General features: G+C 41.9%; 1 protein-coding gene across 2 annotated transcripts; it reads left to right on the top strand.

Moving 5' to 3' along the window:
• Positions 1-275: 275 nt before the first annotated feature.
• Positions 276-5444, top strand: apobec2a (apolipoprotein B mRNA editing enzyme, catalytic polypeptide-like 2a). Of its 2 annotated transcripts, none has more exons than XM_014167459.3 (4): positions 276-825; positions 3215-3439; positions 3819-4133; positions 5101-5444. In XM_014167459.3, exons 1-3 carry the CDS (start codon positions 518-520, stop codon positions 4120-4122), a joined length of 837 nt encoding a protein of 278 aa, XP_014022934.1. In that variant the 5' UTR covers positions 276-517; the 3' UTR covers positions 4123-4133; positions 5101-5444.
• Positions 5445-24357: the final 18913 nt, after the last annotated feature.

Genomic DNA, 24357 nt, shown 5'->3' with positions numbered 1-24357 from the left:
CCTCCCCAAACCTTATATCAATCAGTCTGCTTTCTCCACTAGCTACCCTCAACAAGCACTTCTCTCTTCCCCTCCCTATTTTCCCAAACTGCAACCCCCCCCCCCCTTTGTACAACTACAAATTAAATTGAATAAATATCAAGGCTCCCCCTCCCTACCTTCTCTCCTGCTACAACAGAGGGGCATCAGGGGTGAGTCAGGTCCCCTCCCCCCTGTGTCTTATAATAGACCTGGTTGGAGTAAGAGCAGCAGCTGCCTGTCCCCCTTATCCATTCTCTCTCTCTCTCTCATATCCCTTATCCCTCTCGCACTGTACTACCACTCCTCTCTTTCTCTCCCTGTCTCTCACTTTCTCTCTGCTACCCCCTGTTCCCCTCTATATCTCTCTCTGTAATCCTCCTGTCTTCTTTCCCTATTTCTGCTTCAACCCCCAGACCCTAGCCACCTCCACTTCTCATATACCTCACTCACACACACACCTCACACTCACAGGACTACCATTCCCAGACCAGTCACCATGGCCGACAAGAAGGGTGCTACTGCCAACAGCAAACTGATGGTGAGGAAGAAAGAGAGGACAACAAAGACAGCGGTGGAGATCAAGAAAGAGGTGAAGACAGAGATGAAGAGGGAGGTGAAGTCAAGTTTAGTGAAGAAAGAGGAAAAGGTCCTGGTGGTTGGGGAGAAGGTGGAGGGGAACGGAGAGGTCCCAATGGAGGAGGGAGCCACAGCTAATAAAGACATGGCTAACAGGGCGGCGGAGGCTAACGAAGCAAATGGAGAGTACGAGCCCATTGAGCTGCCTCCTTGGGAGATCATGGAAGGGTGGGTGACAACAGATACCATGTGTGTCTGTACTGTATGTCTCCGTCTCCTGCTGCTTTGATCTTATGTTTTATGTTGGGGGCACAAAGTGACATTGAATCACAATTCATGTATTGTTTCCTACTGTATAATAATCTGTAATTAATATCTATAGCTGAGTAATTACATAGTTGTTACCAAAGTAGACAGAGAACTGAAGTGTTGCCAAATGACCTTTAGAGGGCTGATGTGGGTTGCGTCTCCCATTATGGAGAGAGATATCCACTGTCATTCCAATGTGACAGGAGGAAATGGGTTTAGAATGCTGTGGAACACCGTAGAACTCTGTTGAACACTAGAACTCTGTGAAACACTGGAACATCCACAGTGGTTTTGTTGTGACTGTCCAAACGACTTAACATTGTGACAGCAGGTTCACTCTAAAATAAGTAGTCAAATGTCAGGCAGAACATAGCCTCTGAGTTTTACCATAAAGTAAAATTATATCCAAAATGAAGGTAAACTGTACAAGATAATTTCATCAAAAGTTCTCATTACCTTCATAGTGTTGTCTGCTTATCTAATCAATAATAGAGTATGTTTCGATGTTTGGTAGAATCTTGTTAAATCAATTCCACAGGCATTTATTTCAATGGACTTCTGGGGGCTTAAATGTGCTTCCACAAATTCCATCCGGCCCAGTCATTGGTTGACCACTAGAGGCCTGTAAAGTTGCACAGTCATTGGGTTATCCCCTGTGAGTTGGTGTGTTAGCGTACTGGGTCGTGTTGCAGCAGTGAGGGGCTTGGTTAAGTTACAGCTTTATGGGATTTTTCCATTCTGAGTTGATCTGTGTTTAGGATTCTTTGCAGGGTGGATGAGATGTGAGAGTCTTGGTTCATAGGTACGGCCCAGGGTACAGAAATACCCTCTGGCTTTGTTTTTATCACCCCACCATCTGGTGGATTTTTTGTCATCTTTTGGGTGTCACTGTGTTGGAGGTTAAACTTGTTGACACTGCAACAAAATGCAATATGTACTGTATAGCATATATTTGATGAAATCAAAGGGATAAACAACACCCTTCTCTGTGGACAGAGCCTGTGGATTACTCAATGATTACTGTAGGATTCACTTCACAGTTGACTAGCCATCCATTGAAAGCCTCCATTAGACACACACGACTCGGCTCTGCCATTTTCAAAATTGCCGTCTCATAATCAAAACATTTGAACTGGGTCAGGATCCAGAATCCTTGGACATACCTTATTGAGAAGAAGAACTGGTGAGGTGTGACAGATTTGAAGAAAAGATGCTAAAAGTTATTTTTACAAGGCTAGAGTCTGCACTTCTTTTAGTTTGTGGTGAGGCACTAAAACTATCGTTTCAAGTGACTGTTATCATCATCTGACCACATCACCAAATATAACTGCCTAGATGATTACTAGACAGGGACAAAGTGGCAATATTGTCCAAACTGATGAGCATAAGTATAAGCTATTTGCTCTTGTTTTCATCTTAGGGTTAGGGCTATAATAAGGGTGAAGATCAGGGTTTGTGAATATAATTGTGTTTCTAGCTAGACAGCGTAGTACTTTACCTCTGTCCTGTGCAGTTAGTACTGACCATGCACTGTACCAGTGGGGTGATCTTGGCCGCTGCCACGGGCCACACAAAGCCCTGCTCGGCCCTGCCCTGGCCTTGCCATAGTTAATGTTGAAGTGGGTCAATGAGTCAGAGGGCTACAGAGCTAGTCCACGCTTACACACTAAAATTAGCCCTGTACTCCTGTCTTTCTGCCTGCTCTACCCTGCCCTGCCGTGCCGTGCTTCCGGCTCTTTCATCTGTCTGCTGTTCCAGCCAGGCAGCCACCCCCTCTGCTCCCCTGTTTCGGTGTGTCTTTGTTTGTCTGGTTTTAAATAACACAGAGGTCACTGATCCAAGGGGTAAAATGCCCCCAGGAGTGTATTTAGAGCCATCCTGCATACAGGTTGTAGATTCCATTGTGCAAATATTTGTGGGAGAGAACCAAACTGAAACATATGTTACAGTAACTGGGGTGCTGTCTAAGGATAGGCACATGTGAACAGCTGTTATAACAGACAGATAGGTCATGTTGTGGAACTGTACACCTAAAAATATCCACCTGAGGGTTTGAAAAGATTTAATATGCAAGCTATGGAGTTTACGTGTCTGTCTGATATAGGAATGTAATGACAACTGTATAACATTGTTATTGTTAGAAGAAACACTTCATAATAATAATATGACATACTATAACACAATCAATTAAGTTTGGGATGGCAAAATGTTAAATCAGCCCTCCTTAACCTTGAATAGTGTACTGACGATAGAGAACCCTTCTCCCATTCGTTAATTAACCCCATCCCCCTATTCCCTCTCCATCCAGGGACCGCATCGACCCGTTCCAATTCAAGTTCCAGTTCAAGAACGTGGAGTACTCGTCAGGTCGTAACAAGACGTTCCTGTGTTACCTGGTGGACAAGGGGAAAGCTGATGATGGTCTGATGAGAGGTTACCTGGAGGATGAACACTCAGGAGCCCACGCTGAGCAGGCCTTCTTTCTCCAGACTCTCCCAGACTACGACCCTGCAGTTAAATACACTGTCACCTGGTATCTATCTCTCAAATAAACAGTCACCTTGTAACTATCTCTCACATACACTGTCACCTGGTAACTATCGGTCAAGTAAACTCTCACCTGGTAACTATCTCTCAAGTACACTGTCACCTGCATGGTAATGATCTCTTAAATACACTGTCACCTGGTACGTATCTCTCAAATACAGTCACCGGCTACATATCTCTCAAATACACTGTCACCTGGTACGTATCTGTCAAATACACAGTCGCACATACATACACACAGTATCTACACAGATAGCGGTGGCCCGTTTCACAGGAAGTTAGCAGCACTAAATTAAAAGATTAGAACCCTCTCTATGACCTCATCACATGTGCCTAATTAATCTTTACCCCCTCCCCTGTCCCAGGTACATGTCATCCAGCCCCTGTGCGGCCTGCGCGGCTAAGATCGCAGAGGCCCTCCGGGCAAGGAAGACCATCAAGATGACCCTATTTTCAGCCCGGCTGTTTGAGTGGGAGGAGCAAGAGATCCAAGCGGGGCTAAATGCTCTGTCTCAAGCAGGGTGCAAGTTGAGGATGATGAAGCCCATGGACTTCACCTATGTCTGGGACACTTTTGTAGAGAACAACGACCTAACGTTCACCCCTTGGGAGGACTGCCAGGACAACTATGAGTACTACCACGAGAAACTGGCCGACATCATGCAGTGATCACAGTGAGTGTAAGGGAGAGGAACACACATATGGATGCATTTGATAGGCCTACATATGCACACTTATGGAGGCTAGATACACATGAAGAGTTCCATTCCAAAAAGCTAGATATCCATTTTCAGAAATGTTGGTAAATTAGCTTTTATTGTTTATTGTTCAATGACTGACGCTGTTTAAAATCTTTTACTCCATGGTTTCATAGAGACAAATAATCATGTTATTTGCATAATGTTATATATCGGGCTCACTCTCAGATAAATAAGTAGTACTGCTAGCTTTTACACAGTGAAGTGTAACAAATATCTAACAAATAACTTATTATTTTACACAAACATGAAGGCACCCATAAGCAATAATTTCTGATGAAAAAACACAATGTGAAAAATTGATGGATATAGAGTTTTGGAAATAAACTCTTCACATGCAGGTATGCCGGGATGCACATAGACACATGCAGGTGTGCCGGGATGCACATAGACACATGCAGGTATGCCGGGATGCACATAGACACATGCAGGTGTGCCGGGATGCACATAGACACATGCAGGTATGCCAGGATGCACATAGACACATGCAGGTATGCCGGGATGCACATAGACACATGCAGGTATGCCAGGATGCACATAGACACATGCAGGTATGCCGGGATGCACATAGACACATGCAGGTATGCCAGGATGCACATAGACACATGCAGGTATGCCGGGATGCACATAGACACATGCAGGTATGCCGGGATGCACATAGACACATGCAGGTATGCCGGGATGCACATAGACACATGCAGTCACAAGACTGATCCCAGAGATGATCTCACAGATGGAACATGTTCTCATGCAAAGCCAGTGAGGGGCCAGCCCAATAGGCCAGAGCAATAAAGCTAACGAGGGTGACCCCAGTGAGACAGACCAACAGATACAGCTATTCCCCTGGCTGATGAACTGCTGCTTAATCTCTCCTTCTCTCTCTCTCTAGAATTCACCTATCACCTGCCACCTCCACTATCCCAGCATCCTCAGTGATGTGAGCGGTTTGTGTGCTTGTGCGTCAAGCCATCCTGCTCTACATCTCTTTATGAAGTCAGCTCCAGACCTCCCCCTCCATATGGAACTCTCTGTCCCAGCTTCCACACTCCGTTCTGACGTGTTTGCTGGTTCATCTGTGGATTAATTGTCAATGTCAAGATGAAGGCTTTGCAATGATGCACTCCTGGGTTATAATTCAAGTATAAATGATCTATTATTTTTATTACAATTTAAGTTATAATAATTTGTCTGTTTCCTACTGTATCTGCACAAATAAAAAATGTCATATCTGCACTAATGTTTGCTTCTTCAAGGGCAACATTCAGGGGGCTAGAATGATATTCTGTGTATGAATATTAATATAGATATTGTTAATAATTATCCCCCAGACTGTTACGCTCTAGAGAATTAACAGGAATGTGTGTCCTTGTTATTAGGAGCAATTTGACTTTTGTGAGTTTGGATGAGATACGTTCAATAGCTTTTGTTTTAGCAAGAAAACATTCTTGTTACTTTATGATGTTCGTTTGAAATCGTGATTGAATGATAAAAAGTTTTTTTACAGAAAGAATGAGTAACAATTGTAACGGTTCTTGACAACACTATTTAACTTCAAGATCATATAGACTTAGCTATAGAAATCGAAGCAAAGTATATTATTTATACACAAAGTGAAAATAAAGTGTGGAGTTTGTGTTCTTTTTCTAAATCATTGTCAACACAAACTGAACTGACAATTTGGAATTTAAATTAATGTGTTTGACCGCTTTTTCTTGTTGTGACCTGTAAACAACGTACAACTATAGCCATCTACTTTCCTTTAAACACTAGATCCCCTGGTCCTACTAGTGGAACGCCCAGTAAGAATCCATGGAACTCAGAGCAGGAAGCTTTGGTTGTTGAGTTATCTAGATAAAGCCGTGCTCTAGCCTCCTCTTGTGGGTTGTTGAGTTATCTAGATAAAGCCGTGCTCTAGCCTCCTCTTGTGGGTTGTTGAGTTATCTAGATAAAGCCGTGCTCTAGCCTCCTCTTGTGGGTTGTTGAGTTATCTAGATAAAGCCGTGCTCATGCCTAGTCTTGAGAGCACTGCCTCTAGTCTCACGTTCCAGACTCAGAATGCTGAGCGCCAGTCAGCCACCCTTCATGGAGTAGAGGCACTAAAACATTGGGGATAACATGTTAACGACCATCAGAGACAGGGGAGTCAGAGCAATCTGCTTTTCTGGCTCTCAGTTCCTGTGAAGCCATATTATAGAATGTAAGAGAGCTTTGGAGTAAATTAAGAATCATTTAAGAATGACTGAGCTCATCATCAGCAGATGAGGAAAGCGTATTTTAATGAGACGACCATGCATTGTTGCACACAGCACTAGGTGATATTTACATCTTTGACTGAACAGTACATCTTCACAGAGATCTGATATCTGAAAAACATGCCAAATCAAGCAGGCTCCAAGCAGCTAGCCATGAAGAAGAGACATGGTCCATGTTACAGACTTTCAGTAGCCTAACATACTCATTGACATTCAAAGCAGTGACAAAGAATTAGAAACAGAGATGGTTCTGAGCACCTTGACTTTGTTGATTATCATTTCCATTCAAATAATGAGTGTATGAGATTTGGGAAGCACTGGGGTAAGTAACTGCGGAAGTGTGCAGTGTAGTTAGGGAGTTGAGGGGTCTATGGATCACCCTTCAGAGAGTTCCATGAGGTGGGAGCCGAATAAGTTTCTCATAAGTCTCTCCACTGACCTCTTGTGCTTGTGGCTGGTTTCCCCAGACTGATAGCCAGCAGGGCGTGGGTTGAGGGCAGGGGAGAGGCCCGGGGTGTAGCCTGGGATGGGGTTGAGGGCGACGGGGGACAGCAGGACGAGCAGGTCTGGGCGGTGTGGAGCTCCTCTATGGCACTGGACAACCAGATGAGTCTCTTCAGGCTCTGCATGGTCCTGCCACGGTCATGCATCAGCTGGTGCTCTGTCACTGCTCGCCTGCTGGAGAGAAGAAGAGGTGACAGGGGAGGGGTGGAGAGAAGAGGAGGGGACAGGGGAGAAGTTAAAGGAAAGGAGAGGAGGGCAGGGGTAGCGGGAGGCAGAGATAGGAGGAGGGAAGAGAGGAATACAGTAATGTGTTCAGACAACAGTGTGATAGAAATATGATAAAGGAGATTAGACTGGGAGGAGAGAGCTGTAGGGTATAGTTTGCTAGCAACACGTAAGAGACTTCAGCAACGTTTAGTATGTTCAAAAGTAAGGAAGAAACCTTTAGAGCCCTCAAACTCATCTCTGGACCTCGACGTCAGTTCCACTGCATTTTGTTCATTGTTTCCCTGAAACACCAGATGGTTGCAATTCATTATCAGGTAGAACATAAAACCAGCAAGCCCCTGACCTCGTAAGAGTTGAATACCCGTGCTTTAGAGCACATGTGTCAAACTCATTCTACAGAAGGCTGAGTGTCTGCAGGTTTTCACTCCACCCTTGTACTTGATTATTTAAAGTTGTTAATTAGTACTCCCCTCACCTGGTTGTCCAGGTCTTAATTGAAAGGAAAAAACAAAAACCCGCAGACACTCGGCCCTCCGTAGAATGAGTTTGACACCCCTGCTTTAGAGGAACCAGTCACGTACCTTTCATTCTCCTGACAGCGACTGACTGTGGATGATGAGAACCATGACAGTGACCGACTGCACTGGCTTTTGGGATACCAGCATTTTCTGCAGGGATCAAACATCCACACACATAAAAAAAAATGTATTCCTCAAAACTCACTTTGTTTTTCTTATGTGTATACCTATTGTGTCTCTGCATATTCTTTTGAAAACTAGCAAGCTAAATTGCTGGTGTGCTAATGTTTATCCATCATTCAGGTATTAGTCTGTTCATCATCAATCAAACACTCAGACAACACAAAAAAGGCATGATTGTTTGCTTGCGTATCCCTTGTAGTACCCACAGTTTGGGAAACCCCTTTTTTAATAGATAAAAGGATATCATGTAGATATACATGGCAATATCAAATCATGGTAAATAATGGTTGAATTGTAATGATAAAAAAACTTAACACATTTAAAATGACTTACCAAAGTAATTATTATGTAGTTACTAAAATCACACTTAAATTCCTGACGCTAGGTTATTACAAACACCTGAAAATCAAGAACCTCTAGTCAGTGTCATGGGCAATTCTAAATCCAGATCTCCAGCCAGGTTACCTGTAGGAAATGAGAAGGTGTCAAGGTGTACTTACATAGTTCCTGATACAGCTATAGTCTTCCCCGATTCCTCAGACACTTACTGTATTAGCCCCTAGAGAGGGTGACACTAGCCTTTTATCCCTCTTCCTCCCTGACACACACACACACACACACACACACACACACACACACACACACACACACACACACACACACACACACACACACACACACACACACACACACACACACACACACACACACACACACTAGCTGACCTCACCCCTCGTTAATTAGGCTACAGTCACGTAGACACACAACGTCACTACTAAAGACAAAATGTTTTGTTTTCTTCCTTCCTCAAATAGTGAGACACAAATCATGCACTGCCATTGATAATATATACGGGAAAAAATATATAGGGGAAAACGTATGATTTATCAGATTATTTGTGTCAGTATAATTGAATTCCTGTGATGCTCAGGACTTAGGGTTGGGATAGCTTCTGTAGGTTGAGGTACTGTCTACATTGTCTGGTTAATACACAGGTACTGTAAGGAAATTCCATTTCACAAGCGATCAGCATTGTCCAACTATTTTTCTCAAAGAAACGATTTTGAAAGACCAATAAATGGCAGCTTTGAATAGGGGTGCTTGTGTTATTCCATTGCACACTAAAATCCATCTTATTTAAATTGTTTCTGAAGCACAAGACAAAGGCTATTCAGTAACATCTTGATCCTTTGGGTTATGGGTATTTTGAGGAGCATTCGGATTCAACTTGAGTGTCAGTCAACAAACTGTAGCACAAGCATAAAGAAACAGAGAAGAGACGTGAGTGGGTGGTTGTAGTGAGCTGGTTGAACTCCTCTATTAGCATACCCACCTCTCCTCTCCTCTAGTTAAGATGCCTTGGCCTTAGATCGGGTGGCCTTAGATCGGGTGGCCTTAGATCGGGTGGCCTTAGAGCTGTTCTGTTCTTCAGGTCTGACATGAACCCCCTCCTCCTAATGAACCTCCCACAGTAAAGTCTCCCGTTACCATGACACCAAGAGAGTTGCCGTTGGAAATGCAGTCGTCTTGACAACACTTTCCGGGCCAGGTTTCCCTAGGTGAGAAATGCAGCCTGCTGTTAAAGGTCTGTGGGTGTATAGCAGGGGTGGAGAGAGATACAGAGAAAGAGAGAAAGGGATATAGACAGATAGAATAAGAGCAAGTGAGAGAATAAGAGCAATCGAGAGAGTGAGAGCATTAGAAAGATGCAGAATGAGAGAGAGAGAGAGAGAGAGAGAGAGAGAAAGAATTGGCAGTTACAGAATGCATTTATAGTGCTGGATTCTCTCATTGTTGAAGACCTCTGACCAGTAACCAGCTAGATAAAGACTAGTTGTAATCTCCTTCAGTACATGACTACAGTGCAGCGGTATCTGCAAAGTAACGCTACATAGACAGAATTCAGCAAACTTAGGTTGATGCTTAGAATTTCAATGGTCACCATGTTGGCATGAAAAGTTCCAACACAATGACATTGTCACCAGCCTTGTATTTTCAGATCAGGGTGAGGAGACAAAGCCACTTTATTGAATTGCAGTTTATTGAATTGCAAACCTACTACCCTTCACAGAACAAGAGAATATCTGTCACCACTGTTTATTTTACCAATCAGAGCAAATCAAATCAAATTTTATTGGTCACATACACATGGTTAGCAGATGTTAACCTGTTGGGGATAGGGGGCAGTATTTGCACGGCCGGATAAAAAACGTACCTGATTTAATCTGGTTACTACTCCTGCCCAGTAACTAGAATATGCATATAATTAGTAGACTTGAATAGAAAACACTCTAAAGTTTCTAAAACTGTTTGAATGGTGTCTGTGAGTATAACATAACTCATATGGCAGGCCAAAACCTGAGAAGATTCCATGCAGGAAGTGGAAATTCTGATTTGTGGGATCACCTTCAACACTTTGCCTATGAAACACACCGTGAGTTAGGCTTCCACTAGATGTCAACAGTCTTTACAAAGTGGTTTGAGTCTTCTCTGGTAGAAACTGACCAAAAGAGAGGCTTGGAAAGTTGGTCATAGGGGGAGGGCCATTACTACTATGACCCTACTACTACCCTCTCATTCCGAAACGTTTAGTAAGACAATGCAATCGTCCGCCTTGAATATTATTGAAGTTCTGGTTGAAAAAGGCCCTAAAGATTTATGTTATACAACGTTTGACATGTTTGAACGAACGTAAATATATATTTTTTGCACATTCGTGACGACAAGTCCCGCGCGCTTCAGTACATTATGAGTAGCCTTCGGAACGCGCTAACAAGAAGGAGCTATTGGGACATAAATTATTAACTTTTTCGAACAAAACTACATTTGTTGTGGACCTGGGATTCCTGGAAGTGCCTTCTGATGAAGATATTCAAAGGTAAGGGAATATTTACAATAGTATATTTGATTTTAAATGGTTCCAAGATGGCGCTAACATGTATCGCCTAGCCTATTTTTCTGAGCATACCACCTCGTTTATTGCAAAGTGTGATTTCCCAGTAAAGTTATTTTTAAATCTGGCAATGTGGTTGCATTCACGAGATGTTAATCTATAATTCTTTGAATGACAATATTAAATATTAACAATGTTTTTCAATAGTAATTTTGTAAATTGTAGCGCTGATTCACAGGAAGCATTTGAGGGAAAATATTTTCTGAACGTCACGTGCCGATGTAAAATGCTGTTTTTATATATAAATATGAACTTTATCAAACAAAACATGCATGTATTGTGTAACATGATGTCCTAGGAGTGTCATCTGATGAAGATTGTCAAAGGTTAGTGCTGCATTTAGCTGTGTTTTGGGTATTTGTGATGCATGCTAGTTGCTTTGAAAATGGCAGTGTGATTTTCTTTGGCAGGGTACTCTCCTAACAATCTAATGTTTTGCTTTTGCTGTAAAGCCTTTTTGAAATCGGACAACGTGGTTCGATTCAGGAGAGGTGTATCTATAAAATGGTGTAAAATAGTCATATGTTTGAGAAATTGAAGTTATAGCATTTATGAGGTATTTGTATTTCGCGCGACGCGATTCCACTGGCTGTTGACTAGGGTGGGACGCAAGTGTCCCAGGTTCCCAGACAGGTTAATGCGAGTGTAGCAAAATGCTTGTGCTTCTAGTTACGACCATGCAGTAATATCTAACAAGTAATCTAACAATTCCACAACAACTACCTTTTTCACACAAGTGTAAAGGAATGAATAAGAATATGTACATATAAATATATGGATGAGCGATGGCCGAACGGCATAGGCAAGATGCAGAATATGGTAAAGAGTACAGTATATACATATGAGATGAGTAATGTAGGGTATGTAAACATTATATAAAGTGGCATTGTTTAAAGTGACTAGTGATACATTTATTACATTTAATTTTTAATTATTAAAGTGGCTAGAGATTTGAGTCAGTATGTCGGCAGCAGTCACTCAATGTTAGTGATGGCTGTTTAACTTTTTTAGGATAGGGGCAGCATTTGGAATTTTGCTACTCAGGCCCAGAAGCTTGGATATGCATATAATTGGTAGATTTGGATAGAAAACATTCTAAAGTTTCTAGAACTGTTAAAATAATTTCTGTGAGTATAACAGAACTTATTTGGGGTGACAGTGTTTTCAATGTTTTTTCTATGGGGATCTAGATTTCTAAGGCACTTGCTTGCAGTTCCTATCGCTTCCACTGGATGTCAACAGTCTTTAGAAATTGGTTGATGTTTTTCTTTTGAGTAATGAAGAAGTATGGCTGTTCCGAACGAGGGTCGAGTCTAGTGTACTGTTGTGGTTGTAATTTAATTTTATCGATTATTTACGTAAAAAAATATCTAAAGTTGTTTTAGGAAAGTTGTTTGGATCAAGATTACAGGTAACTTATTAGATATTTTGTAGTCAAGTTGAGCGAGTTGGAACCGGTGTTTTTCTGAATAAAACACGCCAAATAAATTGACATTCTGGAGATATAACGACGGAATTTATCGAACAAAAGGACCATTTCTGATATTTATGGGACATATTGGAGTGCCAACAGAAGAAGATCTTCAAAGGTAAGGCATGAATTATATCGTTATTTCTGAGTTTTGTGTTGCGCCTGGCGGGTTGAATTATGATTGTCATGTGTTTGTTTGATGGGGTGCTGTCCTCAGATAATAGCATGGTTTGCTTTCGCCGCAAAGCCTTTTTGAAATCTGACACGGTGGCTAGATTAACAAGAAGTTAAGCTTCAATTTGGTATATTGCACTTGTGAATGTATGAAAGTAAAATATTTCAAATATTTTTTTTTTGAATTTAGTGCTCTGCCATTTCACCGGATGTTGTGGAAACGTTCCGCTAGCTGAACCCCTAGCCATAAAAGGTTAACAGTCTGATCGCCTTTCATGTACCTGTACTGACCTCGCCTTCTGGATGATAGCGGTGTGAACAGGCAGTGGCTCGGGTGGTTGTTGTCCTTGATGATCTTTTTGGCCTGGCGTGGCGCGAAATACAAATTCCTCTAAAATCCGAAAACGTCAATTTTTCAAACATATGACTATTTTACAGCATTTTAAAGACAAGACTCTCGTTAATCTAACCACACTGTCCGATTTCAAAAAGGCTTTACAACGAAAGCAAAACATTGGATTATGTCAGCAGAGTACCCAGCCAGAAATAATCAGACACCCATTTTTCAAGCTAGCATATAATGTCACAAAAAACAAAACCACAGCTAAATGCAGCACTAACCTTTGATGATCTTCATCAGATGACAACCCTAGGACATTATGTTATACAATGCATGCATGTTTTGTTCAATCAAGTTCATATTTATATCAAAAACCAGCTTTTTTACATTAGCATGTGACGTTCAGAACTAGCATACCCCCTGCAAACATCCGGTGAATTTACTAAATTACTCACGATAAACGTTCACAAAAAACATAACAATTATTTTAAGAATTATAGATACAGAACTCCTCTATGCACTCGATATGTCCGATTTTAAAATAGCTTTTTGGTGAAAGCACATTTTGCAATATTCTAAGTACATAGCCCAGGCATCACGGGCTAGCTATTTAGACACCCGGCAAGTTTAGCACTCACCAATATCAGATTTACTATTATAAAACTTTGATTACCTTTTGTTGTCTTCGTCAGAATGCACTCCCAGGACTGCTACTTCAATAACAAATGTTGGTTTGGTCCAAAATAATCCATCGTTATATCCGAATAGCGGCGTTTTGTTCGTGCGTCCCAGACACTATCTGAAATGGTAAATCAGGGTCGCACGCATGGCGCAATTCGTGACAAAAAAAATCTAAATATTCCATTACCGTACTTCGAAGCATGTCAACCGCTGTTTAAAATCCATTTTTATGACATTTTTCTCGTAAAAAAGCGATAATATTCCGACCGGGAATGTCCATTTAGCTAAACAGAGGAAAGTAAACAAAGCTTTCGGTCGACGCGGGCACGAGCCTGAGTCTCACAGTACTGTAACCAGCCACTACCCAAATGCAGCCAGAGCCTGCAAAGCCACGATTTAGCTTTTTACCGCCTTCTGAGACCCTATGGCAGCCGTAGGAAGTGTCACGGGACAGCTAAGATCCTCACTCTTCAATAAACAGAGACAAGAAGAACGACACCTTGTCAGACAGGCCACTTCCTGCATGAAACCTTCTCAGTTTTTTGCCTGCCAAATGAGTTCTGTTATACTCACAGACACCATTCAAACAGTTTTAGAATCTTTAGGGTGTTTTATATCCATATGTAATAAGTATATGCATATTCTAGTTACTGGGTAGGAGTGGTAACCAGATTAAATCGGGTACGTTTTTTATCTGGCGGTGTAAATACTGCCCCCTAGCCCTAACAGGTTAAGGATCATGTCACCTCCACCTTACCTGACGCCCTAGACCCACCTCAATTTGCATACCGCCCCAATAGATCCACAGACGATGCAATCGTCATCACACTACACACTGCCCTATCCCATCTGGACAAGAGGAATACATATGTTAGAATGCTGTTCATTGACTATAGCTCAGCCTTCAACACCATAGTACCCTCCAAGCTCATCATTAAGCTCGGGGCCCTGGGTCTCAACCCCCGCCCTGTGTAACTGGGTCCTGGACTTCCTGACGGGCCGCCCCCAGGTGGTGAGGGTAGGTAACAACATCTCCACTTCGCTGATCCTCAACACAGGGGCCCCACAAGGGTATGTGCTCAGCTCCCTCCTATGTTCCCTGTTCACCCTTCACTGCGTCATGGGTGATGGAATGAATCATCAAATTTGAGGACGACACAACAGTAGTAGGCCTGCTTACCAACAATGACGAGACAGTCTAGAGGGAGGCGGAGTGGTGCCAGGAAAATAACCTCTCCCTCAACAAAACGAATGAGCTGATTGTGGACTTCAGGAGACAGCAGAGGGTGCATGCCCCTATCCACTTCAACGGGACAGCAGTGGAGAAGGTGAAAATCTTCAAGTTCCTAGGAGTACACATCACTGACAATCTGAAACGGTCCACCCACACAGTGCCTCTTCAACCTCAGGAGGCTGAAGAAATTTGGCTTGGCCCCTAAGACACTCACAAACTTTTACAGATGCACAGCTGAAAGCATCCTGTCGGGCTGTATCACCGCCTGGTATCGCAACTGCGCCACCCGCTTCTGCAGGGCTCTCCAGAGGGTGGTGTGGTCTGCCCAACGCATCACTTGGGACACACTGCCTACCCTAGAGGACACCTACAGCACCCGATGTCACAGGAAGGCCAAAAAGATCCTCAACGTCTTCAACCACCTGAGCCACGGCCTGTTCAACCCGCTATCATCCAGAAGGCGAAGTCAGTACAGGTGCATCAAAGCTGGGACTGATCAAATTTAATCAATCAATCAAATGTATTTATAAAGCCCTTCTTACATCAGCTGATGTCACAAAGTGCTGTACAGAAACCCAGCCTAAAACCCCAAACAGCAAGCAATGCAGGTGCAGAAGCATGGTGGCTAGGAAAAACTCCCTAGAAAGGCCAGAACCTAGGAAGAAACCTAGAGAGGAACCAAGCTAGGACTGGTGGCCAGTCCTCTTCTGGCTGGGCCATCAGACTGTTAAATAGCCATCACTAGCCAGCTACCACCTTCTATCAAGGCCATCAGACTGTTAAATAGCCATCACTAGCCAGCTACCACCTGGTTACTCAACCCTGCACCTTAGAGGCAGCTACCCTATGTATATAGTCATGGAATCATTGTTTTACGAATTTCATATGTATATACTGTATTCTACTGTATTTTAGTGAATGACATTCCAACATTGCTCATCCTAATATGTATATATTTCTTAAATTACATTATTTTACTTTTAGATTTGTGTATTGTTGTGAATTGTTAGATACTACTGCACTGTTGGAGCTAGGAACACAAGCATTTTGCTTCACACGCAATAAGATCTGCTAAATATGTGTACAGTATGTGACCAATACAATTTGATTTGAAACCATCAACTTAGTGAATACCATTGGATTTTAATATTAGTGTTTATTTTACTATGCCAATATGTCTTTGTTGTAAATGTTTTGGGGCCAAACTGTTGCCCAAATATCAGTTCAACTGATCAATGTGGCGAAGGGATCTATAATTTCAACAGTCCTTTTCAGCTACAAAACATGGTACAGTTCTTGTGGCTACAGTCCGTTGACTCTATAGATAAAGTAGGGAATTTGAAGGATTGTACACTAACGTTACACTGCAGCCGCGCCAATAGATGGCTGTAATACCAATGTTAGCCACATGAAAGCGCTGTTGGACCACTTATTAAATCATAATGAAAGCCTTTCTGACCTTGACATAGAAATAAAGAAAATTATATTTCCGACAATGAGAGAGATCCAAAATGAAAAGAGGTTGATGAACATGAAAAGAATAGACAAGGAGGATAAATAAATGTCTTTTTCTTACACTCTTGGAGAGGCATCTCTATTCTTGGGAAATTGGGTTCATAGACCTCTTCCAAAACCAGAAGGCCTAAAAGGTCATCTGAATGATTTGGAGAGGAAGGATCATGTGATACTGCATCATAGACTTTATAAAAATATATGTTCAGTGGAATAGTGGTTGAACACAGGATCAGTCGACTTGAATCACAAGACAACGAACCATCACACAAAGAATCACCCTGAAACAAATGTATTACAAAGAACCATCACACAAAGAATCATCCTGAAACAAATGTATTACAACGAACCATCACACAAAGAATCATCCTGAAACAAATGTATTACAACGAACCATCACACAAAGAATCACCCTGAAACAAATGTATTACAACGAACCATCACACAAAGAATCACCCTGAAACAAATGTATTACAACGAACCATCACACAAAGAATCATCCTGAAACAAATGTATTACAACGAACCATCACACAAAGAATCATCCTGAAACAAATGTATTACAACGAACCATCACACAAAGAATCATCCTGAAACAAATGTATTACAACGAACCATCACACAAAGAATCATCCTGAAACAAATGTATTACAACGAACCATCACACAAAGAATCATCCTGAAACAAATGTATTACAACGAACCATCACACAAAGAATCATCCTGAAACAAATGTATTACAACGAACCATCACACAAAGAATCATCCTGAAACAAATGTATTACAACGAACCATCACACAAAGAATCACCCTGAAACAAATGTATTTCAAATCCCAATGGCTTTATTTTATGTATATAGATTTGTATATATTTATATATATATATTTATAATAACTTTCTTGCTTGATTATCATTTTTTGTTCTGTTAAATTCAAACTACAGGACATAAAGACCAAGGCATTCAACATGATCATTATTACAACAGAGTAAAGAACAACTCAGGGTGCTTGCAGATCGTGTACACACATACATACAAACATTATACACTTCTGTTTCTGTTAGTAGAAAGAACTCAAATATGGGAAACAACTGGATCCATTGAGACATAGACAAGCACGCATAGACAGAGAAAGAGAGAGTGAGCGAGAGAAGGAGATAGTGTGTTGAGAGGAGAATTGAGGAAATAAATCAACCATATTCTAATAGGAGAATTCTGTTGCATAGTTTGAAGCAAACAGGCGTGACATTTTGGCATGATAATGAATCTCATTTACTAAAGAGGAGATGGTGGGAGAGGACAGAGAATGAATGTGTGTGTTGTGTGTCTGTCAGGTGAGACACAAACTGAGGAGATGCTGCTCAAAGGCCCTTCTAGAAGAAAACAGACAGTTACTGTACCCACAGAGAATGAGCCTTAATACAAACCCTCACATTTGCACATTTACTATTATGCGTGCACACACACACACACACACACACACACACACACACACACACACACACACACACACACACACACACACACACACACACACACACACACACAATTAACAATTTCAGCCAATTTAATTCCTCCCCTGATTTTGCTGTTGTTTCTCTTGCGTCAATCAAATCAACAGGCTTGCCCGTTTCAGTAGCTCCGCTCTGTGGGGACACGACCATGAAAGCAAAACTAAATTTCACTTGTAACACCAAACCATTTTGAGTGCCTGTCAGAATTAGTCATGATTGCATTAACATCGTTACAGGTCAGGGCGATGAAACAACATCTCACCTCGAGAGAGAAATGAGCAAAAAAAAATGAAAAGCTGTCAGTGTTAACACAGCTCAATTTAACAAAACAAGACCGTGCTCTTTGAAAAGTTTATACAATTATGTTCACACCAAGCCAACCAGAATGAGCGATGGATCTCCAGAATGACCTACGGTCACTCCAACATGCTCAGATAAACCAATCAGCTGCCCTCATATCTCTCTTGCTGGCTTACTTCTGAAGCTAAGCAGGGTTGGTCCTGGTCGGTCCCTGAATGGGAGACCAGATGCTGCTGGAAGTAGACAGCTGGAGGGCCAGTAGGAGGCACTCTTTCCTCTAGTCTAAAAGAAATATGCCATTGCCCTGTGTAGGGTACAGTCTTTCGGATGGGATGTTAAACAGGGTCCTGATTCTCTGTGGTCACTAAAGATCCCATGGCATTTATCGTAAGAGTAGGGGTGTTAACCCCGGTGTCTGGCCCTCATACCTTCACAGTCATCTAATCATCCCCAGTTTACAATTGGCTCATTCATCCCCCTGTAACTATTCCCCAGGTTGTTGCTGTAAATGAGAATATGTTTTCAGTCACCTGATAAAATAAGGGTTAAATAAAATAAAAAATAGAACTTCCTGGTTTCAACAACATAGCAAGAAGAAAGACACCAACCAAGTGCTTAAGCTGAGGCACACCTGTGATGTAAAGAGAGGGGAAACTCTCTCGTTTATATCTTTCTCCTCTAGACCAGCAGCAACCCATAAAGGAGACGAGACAAGCTAGACTGCTGTTGACAACAGCAGAATGCCATTCTGTGTTACTGATATGGAATCCTTCTCTGATAGAAGAGCAAGTTGTCAATGTGTTTTTAACTAGACAAGAGACATGCGGCCTGTGAAACATTTCTCTACTCTCCTCCATAGCACTTGGTGACCACACACAGATGCACACACAATGTGATCTGAGCCTTGTTAATCAAAGCGAGTCTGGGCAGATGTAGGACTTTAGACATTGGGAATCTGCATGTGGCAACAAGACCCACAGAGACATACTGTACACACAGGTCTCACTGACAGAGCATAGCCTTATCCGGCCCTCGATAGAATGCAACTAGCGAGATCGAAAGAGTGGGAAAAAGAGAGGCAGAAAAACGGATGTGTACGAGCCTTAAAGCGTCAACTAGAAGGAACTACCATAAGGGATAGAACTGTTGAATAAACCAGTAAAGAATCTCACACATCTGAGATGCTGCTGTTAGAAGAGAGGTTGACTGCAGTTTGGCACAGCAGCAGACGAGCTCAGTCCTTGGATGGAGGGAGATGGAATGAGAGAGGGAGAGTAATGAGGAAATCGATTGATGTGATAGATGTGAAATGATGAGCTGAATAAAGAATGCCTACCTTGTTAAAGAGTGATTCTCCATGGCTTTGGCTGGATGATGGAATAAACAATGAACAGCATGGCATCATCATTACTTCTCAGTCAGTGGTGAAAGAGATTCAGCATGGGGCTAGTGATAAGGATTGTTATTTCTAAATACCAAAAATAAAAAATAAACAATATTCATGGTTAAATTACAAAATGTTTTTTTTTTTAATATAAATTTACTGTGTTACTATGGTGTTATATAGCTGATGTATGAAGCTTTTCTTGAGCTGGTTTTCACATCCATCTGCTATGGTGAGATGGGGTAAAGTCAGATGGTAGACTTCATGGTTGCTGTTAGTCCCTTATGAATGAACAATGACAGTCAACAAGTACCTTAGTTAATATCCAGGTAGTAATCGTTCCACACTAGTGATGAAGTACTCAACAGGGACATGTTACAGTACCTACAGAGAAAGCACTTCATTGAACTGATCTTTGTGAAATTGAATTAGAGTCCCATTCACACATCCACCCCATTCATCCACCCACCACATCCCTCCTCCACCCCATTTCTCCTCCACCCCATCCTATATTTTCAAGGCAGCATCCTCTCAGTGTGTTTCACTGGGACAGCAACTCAGTCAAAATGTGCGAGTTTTGTTTTGGAAGCAGGTAAACATTTGGGATGTCTCATTCCATACTTAAACATGCAGAACATTGAACAGCTAGCTTTTTTCCAAATTGCCATTTTTTTTCTCTAGTACAGCGTGGTTTAGGCTACACAGAACACGAAAGTACCAATCCTACCAGGTTGGACATATTGCTTTAAACCACCAAATTGTTTATACGTCATGCATGCCACACAGATGATATTATGTTTATACAAAAATAACACCAGTGTCTATTACTGTGTATCATATCAATTACAGAAAGTTTTTTCTGTCTTTTCGCAATTAGATGCAATTGAAAATGTATTAAAACACAAGAACTGGTTCGGGTAAACATCGGCCTATGTAAAATAAAGGGGTTATGACTTTAAAATGTGATATTCCAGTTTTCAAACCTTTTTTTTTTTTTATTTACAACTGCGAAGAAGCTGCCCCAGAAGAAATCCCCCAAACCCAAAGAAATCTATCTAAGAAAGACAACACTTTAGAGAAGCAATGCAGTCCTTTACAGTCAACAGTTATTGCACAATGCCTTAGCATGTTCATTTTGTCATACATGAGTCTTAATTGAGACATGTGCAATAAGAGGAAAGGTCTTAGATTGGTCAGAAGTAGCAATGGGCTTGTCCAACAGAGAAACCAAACTTTGTCAGGACTGTCTGGCTGTTCTTTAGTTTTCCATCCACCTCAGACATACAGACCTGTTGGTCTGCTTCTGCAGTACAGTTGTGCCAAGGTTAATAACAAAACAGCAAACAAACAAAAAGATTGGGGTGTTTCTAGCGGATGGAGTATCTGTTCACCTGTGGAATGGAAGGGCAACCAGCACAACCATGGCAATAGAAGAAGGACAATCTTAGCGAAGCTTCAAGTTCTTTGCATTCTCTGTCCACATTTACATGCAACAACATTTGCTATTTTGGGGAGATGGAAAGTATGGAAATACATTCACCTGACAATAATAGTTTAAAACAATCTGGTCAAAAAGAAAAAGAAAGTATAAAAAAAACAACGATTGTACAAAACAAGACTTTGGCAGAACATTCTTAAAGCTATGCTGGGTGATCACTGACTGACTGCCCCCTTTTCATTACCTAGAGTTCAAAGTTCAAAATCATCCCATGGCAATATTTACACAGTATATTCAATGTAGAAGTGCAGTCTTCCAAATAGATTATCTCAGAAGAAAATAAATATTTACCATTGAAAATGAGTCCCCAAAATGTGTCCCGAAAATGAGTCTGTCTGTCTAACATGCTGACCAAACTGTCCGCTTGTGTGCGCGAGCATTGGAAAATAAATGTCCACATACATGTTATTCAATCATTTAATCCAAACTGCTCATGCGCATCAACGGGCGCCTGCATAGCCAGAACTTGGTTCTATTTTAGACGCTTAATGCGCTGTAAGTCCCGCCTTACCATCTACTCATTGGTTTTTACAAGCATTTACCCACGTGAGTGATTGAAAGATGAACAAGGCCCACACAGCCATATAAAATCCACAGAAGAAAGATGAACAAGCAGAGATCAATTATAAAAATAACTAAATAGCAACCCAATGTTTATCTCCCAGACAAATTAGCTAGGAACAGCAAATGTTTCCTGTGTGTTTCGACCTGTCCCCAAATTAATATAGTTAATTAAAAGTTGGTTTTGGTATTTTAACCTACGTGTCATGAACGTGTCTGGTAGAGATAGACAAAATCAATATGCGCACGATGACGCACGTGTAGAGCCGGTTTGGTCAGCATGTAACGGACGAACGGACTCCACAGCAAGAGCATCTTGTTTCTGTTTACGGACACAAACAGGAAGAGGAAGTGATGTCACTACCGGTTTAACAGTTCTACTCTAAACAGTTTCCTAAGTTATTAGAATAAAAAAGGTTAATGCTTGATTTGGATGGAATCGAAATTCATGCCCTCTTTTCGACGAGTCGACTAAAGTCACTACCCAGTTGTCTAAGTGCACCAATCCTCTCAAAAATAAATTAAACTCGCAGTCATATTAGTCTGAAAGAACAGACCCCATGTAATAAATATTTTTATATAGAGATTAAAAATCATATATACTCCAAATTAATTTAACATTACTTCAATGTTCTGTTTACTACAGTGTTCTATTTCACTCGCTTTCATTAGACCTCATTTGATTTAAGTTACTGAGAGAAATAGCAGAATTTAAGCTAGTGTCTCTTTAAGACTGTATATAGTGAAGGGAAAGAGGTGGTAAGGCTAGATTGCTGAAAAATAATATCCAATCGCATGGCCTACAGTGAGTAAACAGTTTCTTTTAGCTTCCTTAGCCCCAGCATCGGACAACCAATCATGGTTTACAAATGTGGCATAAATATACTGTATATAGAAACATATTCTGCTGTTGATTCATCTCATTCATGGACTGTACTGTCACCAAAACACTTCAGCCTATACATATATATTCCAAAATATTAAAAAATACTAAATATAAAAATACAGAAGAATTGTAAAAAAATGAACAAAACATTTAGTTTATATGAAAATCATGCAAGAAAGCTTCCCAATAATGATGTACTAAGCAAGGAGACCAGCCAGAAGAGGGAGGCGCAGCGCGAGCAGGCTTACGGCAGCAGGCTTACGACAGCAGGCTTACGGCAGCAGGCTTACGGCAGCAGGCTTACGGCAACAGGCAGACTATGTTCTGTAAACATCGTTGTAGTCCATGACACATATAATCGGCAGTGACACGTTGTTTTGCATCCATCAATTTTGGGGTCAGAGTGGAATAGAAATGAAACCTCAATAACGATGGGGTACAAAACAACAACAACAACCTATAAAATATGGCTCTGAGTAAGTAGAAAAGTTGTATCATCAGAGGGTTCTATCGAAGTAAGTAACCTAGATATGAAAATAAGGTTGAAAATATGGCAGTAGTACATCAATAGCACATATCTTGTTGAGGGCGTCACACTCTCTGTCACAGAGTTGGTGGTCGGAGTGGGAGTCAGCCCAAGTTTAAACTCTCTGTACCATCATTTAAAACAACGACATACACCACTGAATACAGGAGCTCTTATGTTGGATCAACATCTCTGGTTGTATCGTTTTTTTTTCTTTTTAGAGTATTCCTCTTCTTGTTAGGCCATTATCTGTGGTTGGTGGGTTGGTTGGTAGGTGGGTTGGTTGGTAGGTGGGTTGGTTGGTTGGTAGGTGGGTTGGTTGGTAGGTGGGTTGGTTGGTAGGTGGGTTGGTTGGTAGGTGGGTTGGTTGGTAGGTGGGTGGGTTGGTTGGTTGGTAGGTGGGTTGGTGGGTTGGTAGGTGGGTTGGTTGGTTGGTAGGTGGGTTGGTGGGTTGGTAGGTGGGTTGGTTGGTTGGTTGGTTGGTTGGTAGGTAGGTGGGTTGGTTGGTAGGTGGGTTGGTTGGTTGGTAGGTGGGTTGGTTGGTAGGTGGATTGGTTGGTTGGTAGGTGGGTTGGTAGGTGGGTTGGTTGGTTGGTTGGTAGGTAGGTAGGTAGGTTGGTTGGTAGGTGGATTGGTTGGTTGGTAGGTGGGTTGGTTGGTAGGTAGGTAGGTTGGTTGGTAGGTGGGTGGGTGGGTTGGTAGGTGGGTTGGTTGGTTGGTTGGTTGGTAGGTGGGTGGGTGGGTTGGTAGGTGGGTGGGTTGGTTGGTAGGTGGGTTGGTTGGTTGGTAGGTAGGTGGGTGGGTGGGTGGGTTGGTTGGTAGGTGGGTTGGTTGGTAGGTGGGTTGGTTGGTTGGTTGGTAGGTAGGTGGGTGGGTGGGTTGGTAGGTGGGTGGGTTGGTGGGTAGGTGGGTTGGTTGGTGGGTTGGTGGGTTGGTTGGTAGGTGGGTTGGTTGGTAGGTGGGTTGGTTGGTTGGTTGGTTGGTTGGTTGGCAGGTAGGTGGGTTCATTGGTAGGTGGGTTGGTTGGTAGGTGGGTTGGTTGGTAGGTGGGTTGACCCTAGAGGACATGTGGGGATGTGTTGTGTCCCTATGCTAGCAGGCTAGCCTCTAATGGTTGCATCTCCCAGAGGCATTGTGGGAGAGATCGATAGTCCTTTGTCACTCTGAAGCAGACACAGTGACACTCGATAACGACACACACAGTCAAGCTGTAGCTAACAGGAACAAGCCCAACGCCCTTTCGTCAACAGTGAAAAAAGAGCTGTACATTTGCCTTGTTAAGGTACAGATCAGAATGTATTCATTTTTTGTTTTTTTTATATGTGGAAAAAAGGAGTGACAGACTAAAGAAAAAACAATTACCCATTTCTGTCTTATACACAGGAAAAGGTAGGTCCTAACCCCGACAAATAATGACTCCCAAAACCATC

Source organism: Salmo salar, chromosome 22 (genome assembly GCF_965601325.2).
Source record: "Salmo salar chromosome 22, fSalSal1, whole genome shotgun sequence".
Taxonomy (NCBI): domain Eukaryota; kingdom Metazoa; phylum Chordata; class Actinopteri; order Salmoniformes; family Salmonidae; genus Salmo; species Salmo salar.
The sequence above is the reverse complement of the archived record's forward strand: the minus strand, read 5'-3'. Positions and strand labels throughout refer to the sequence as shown.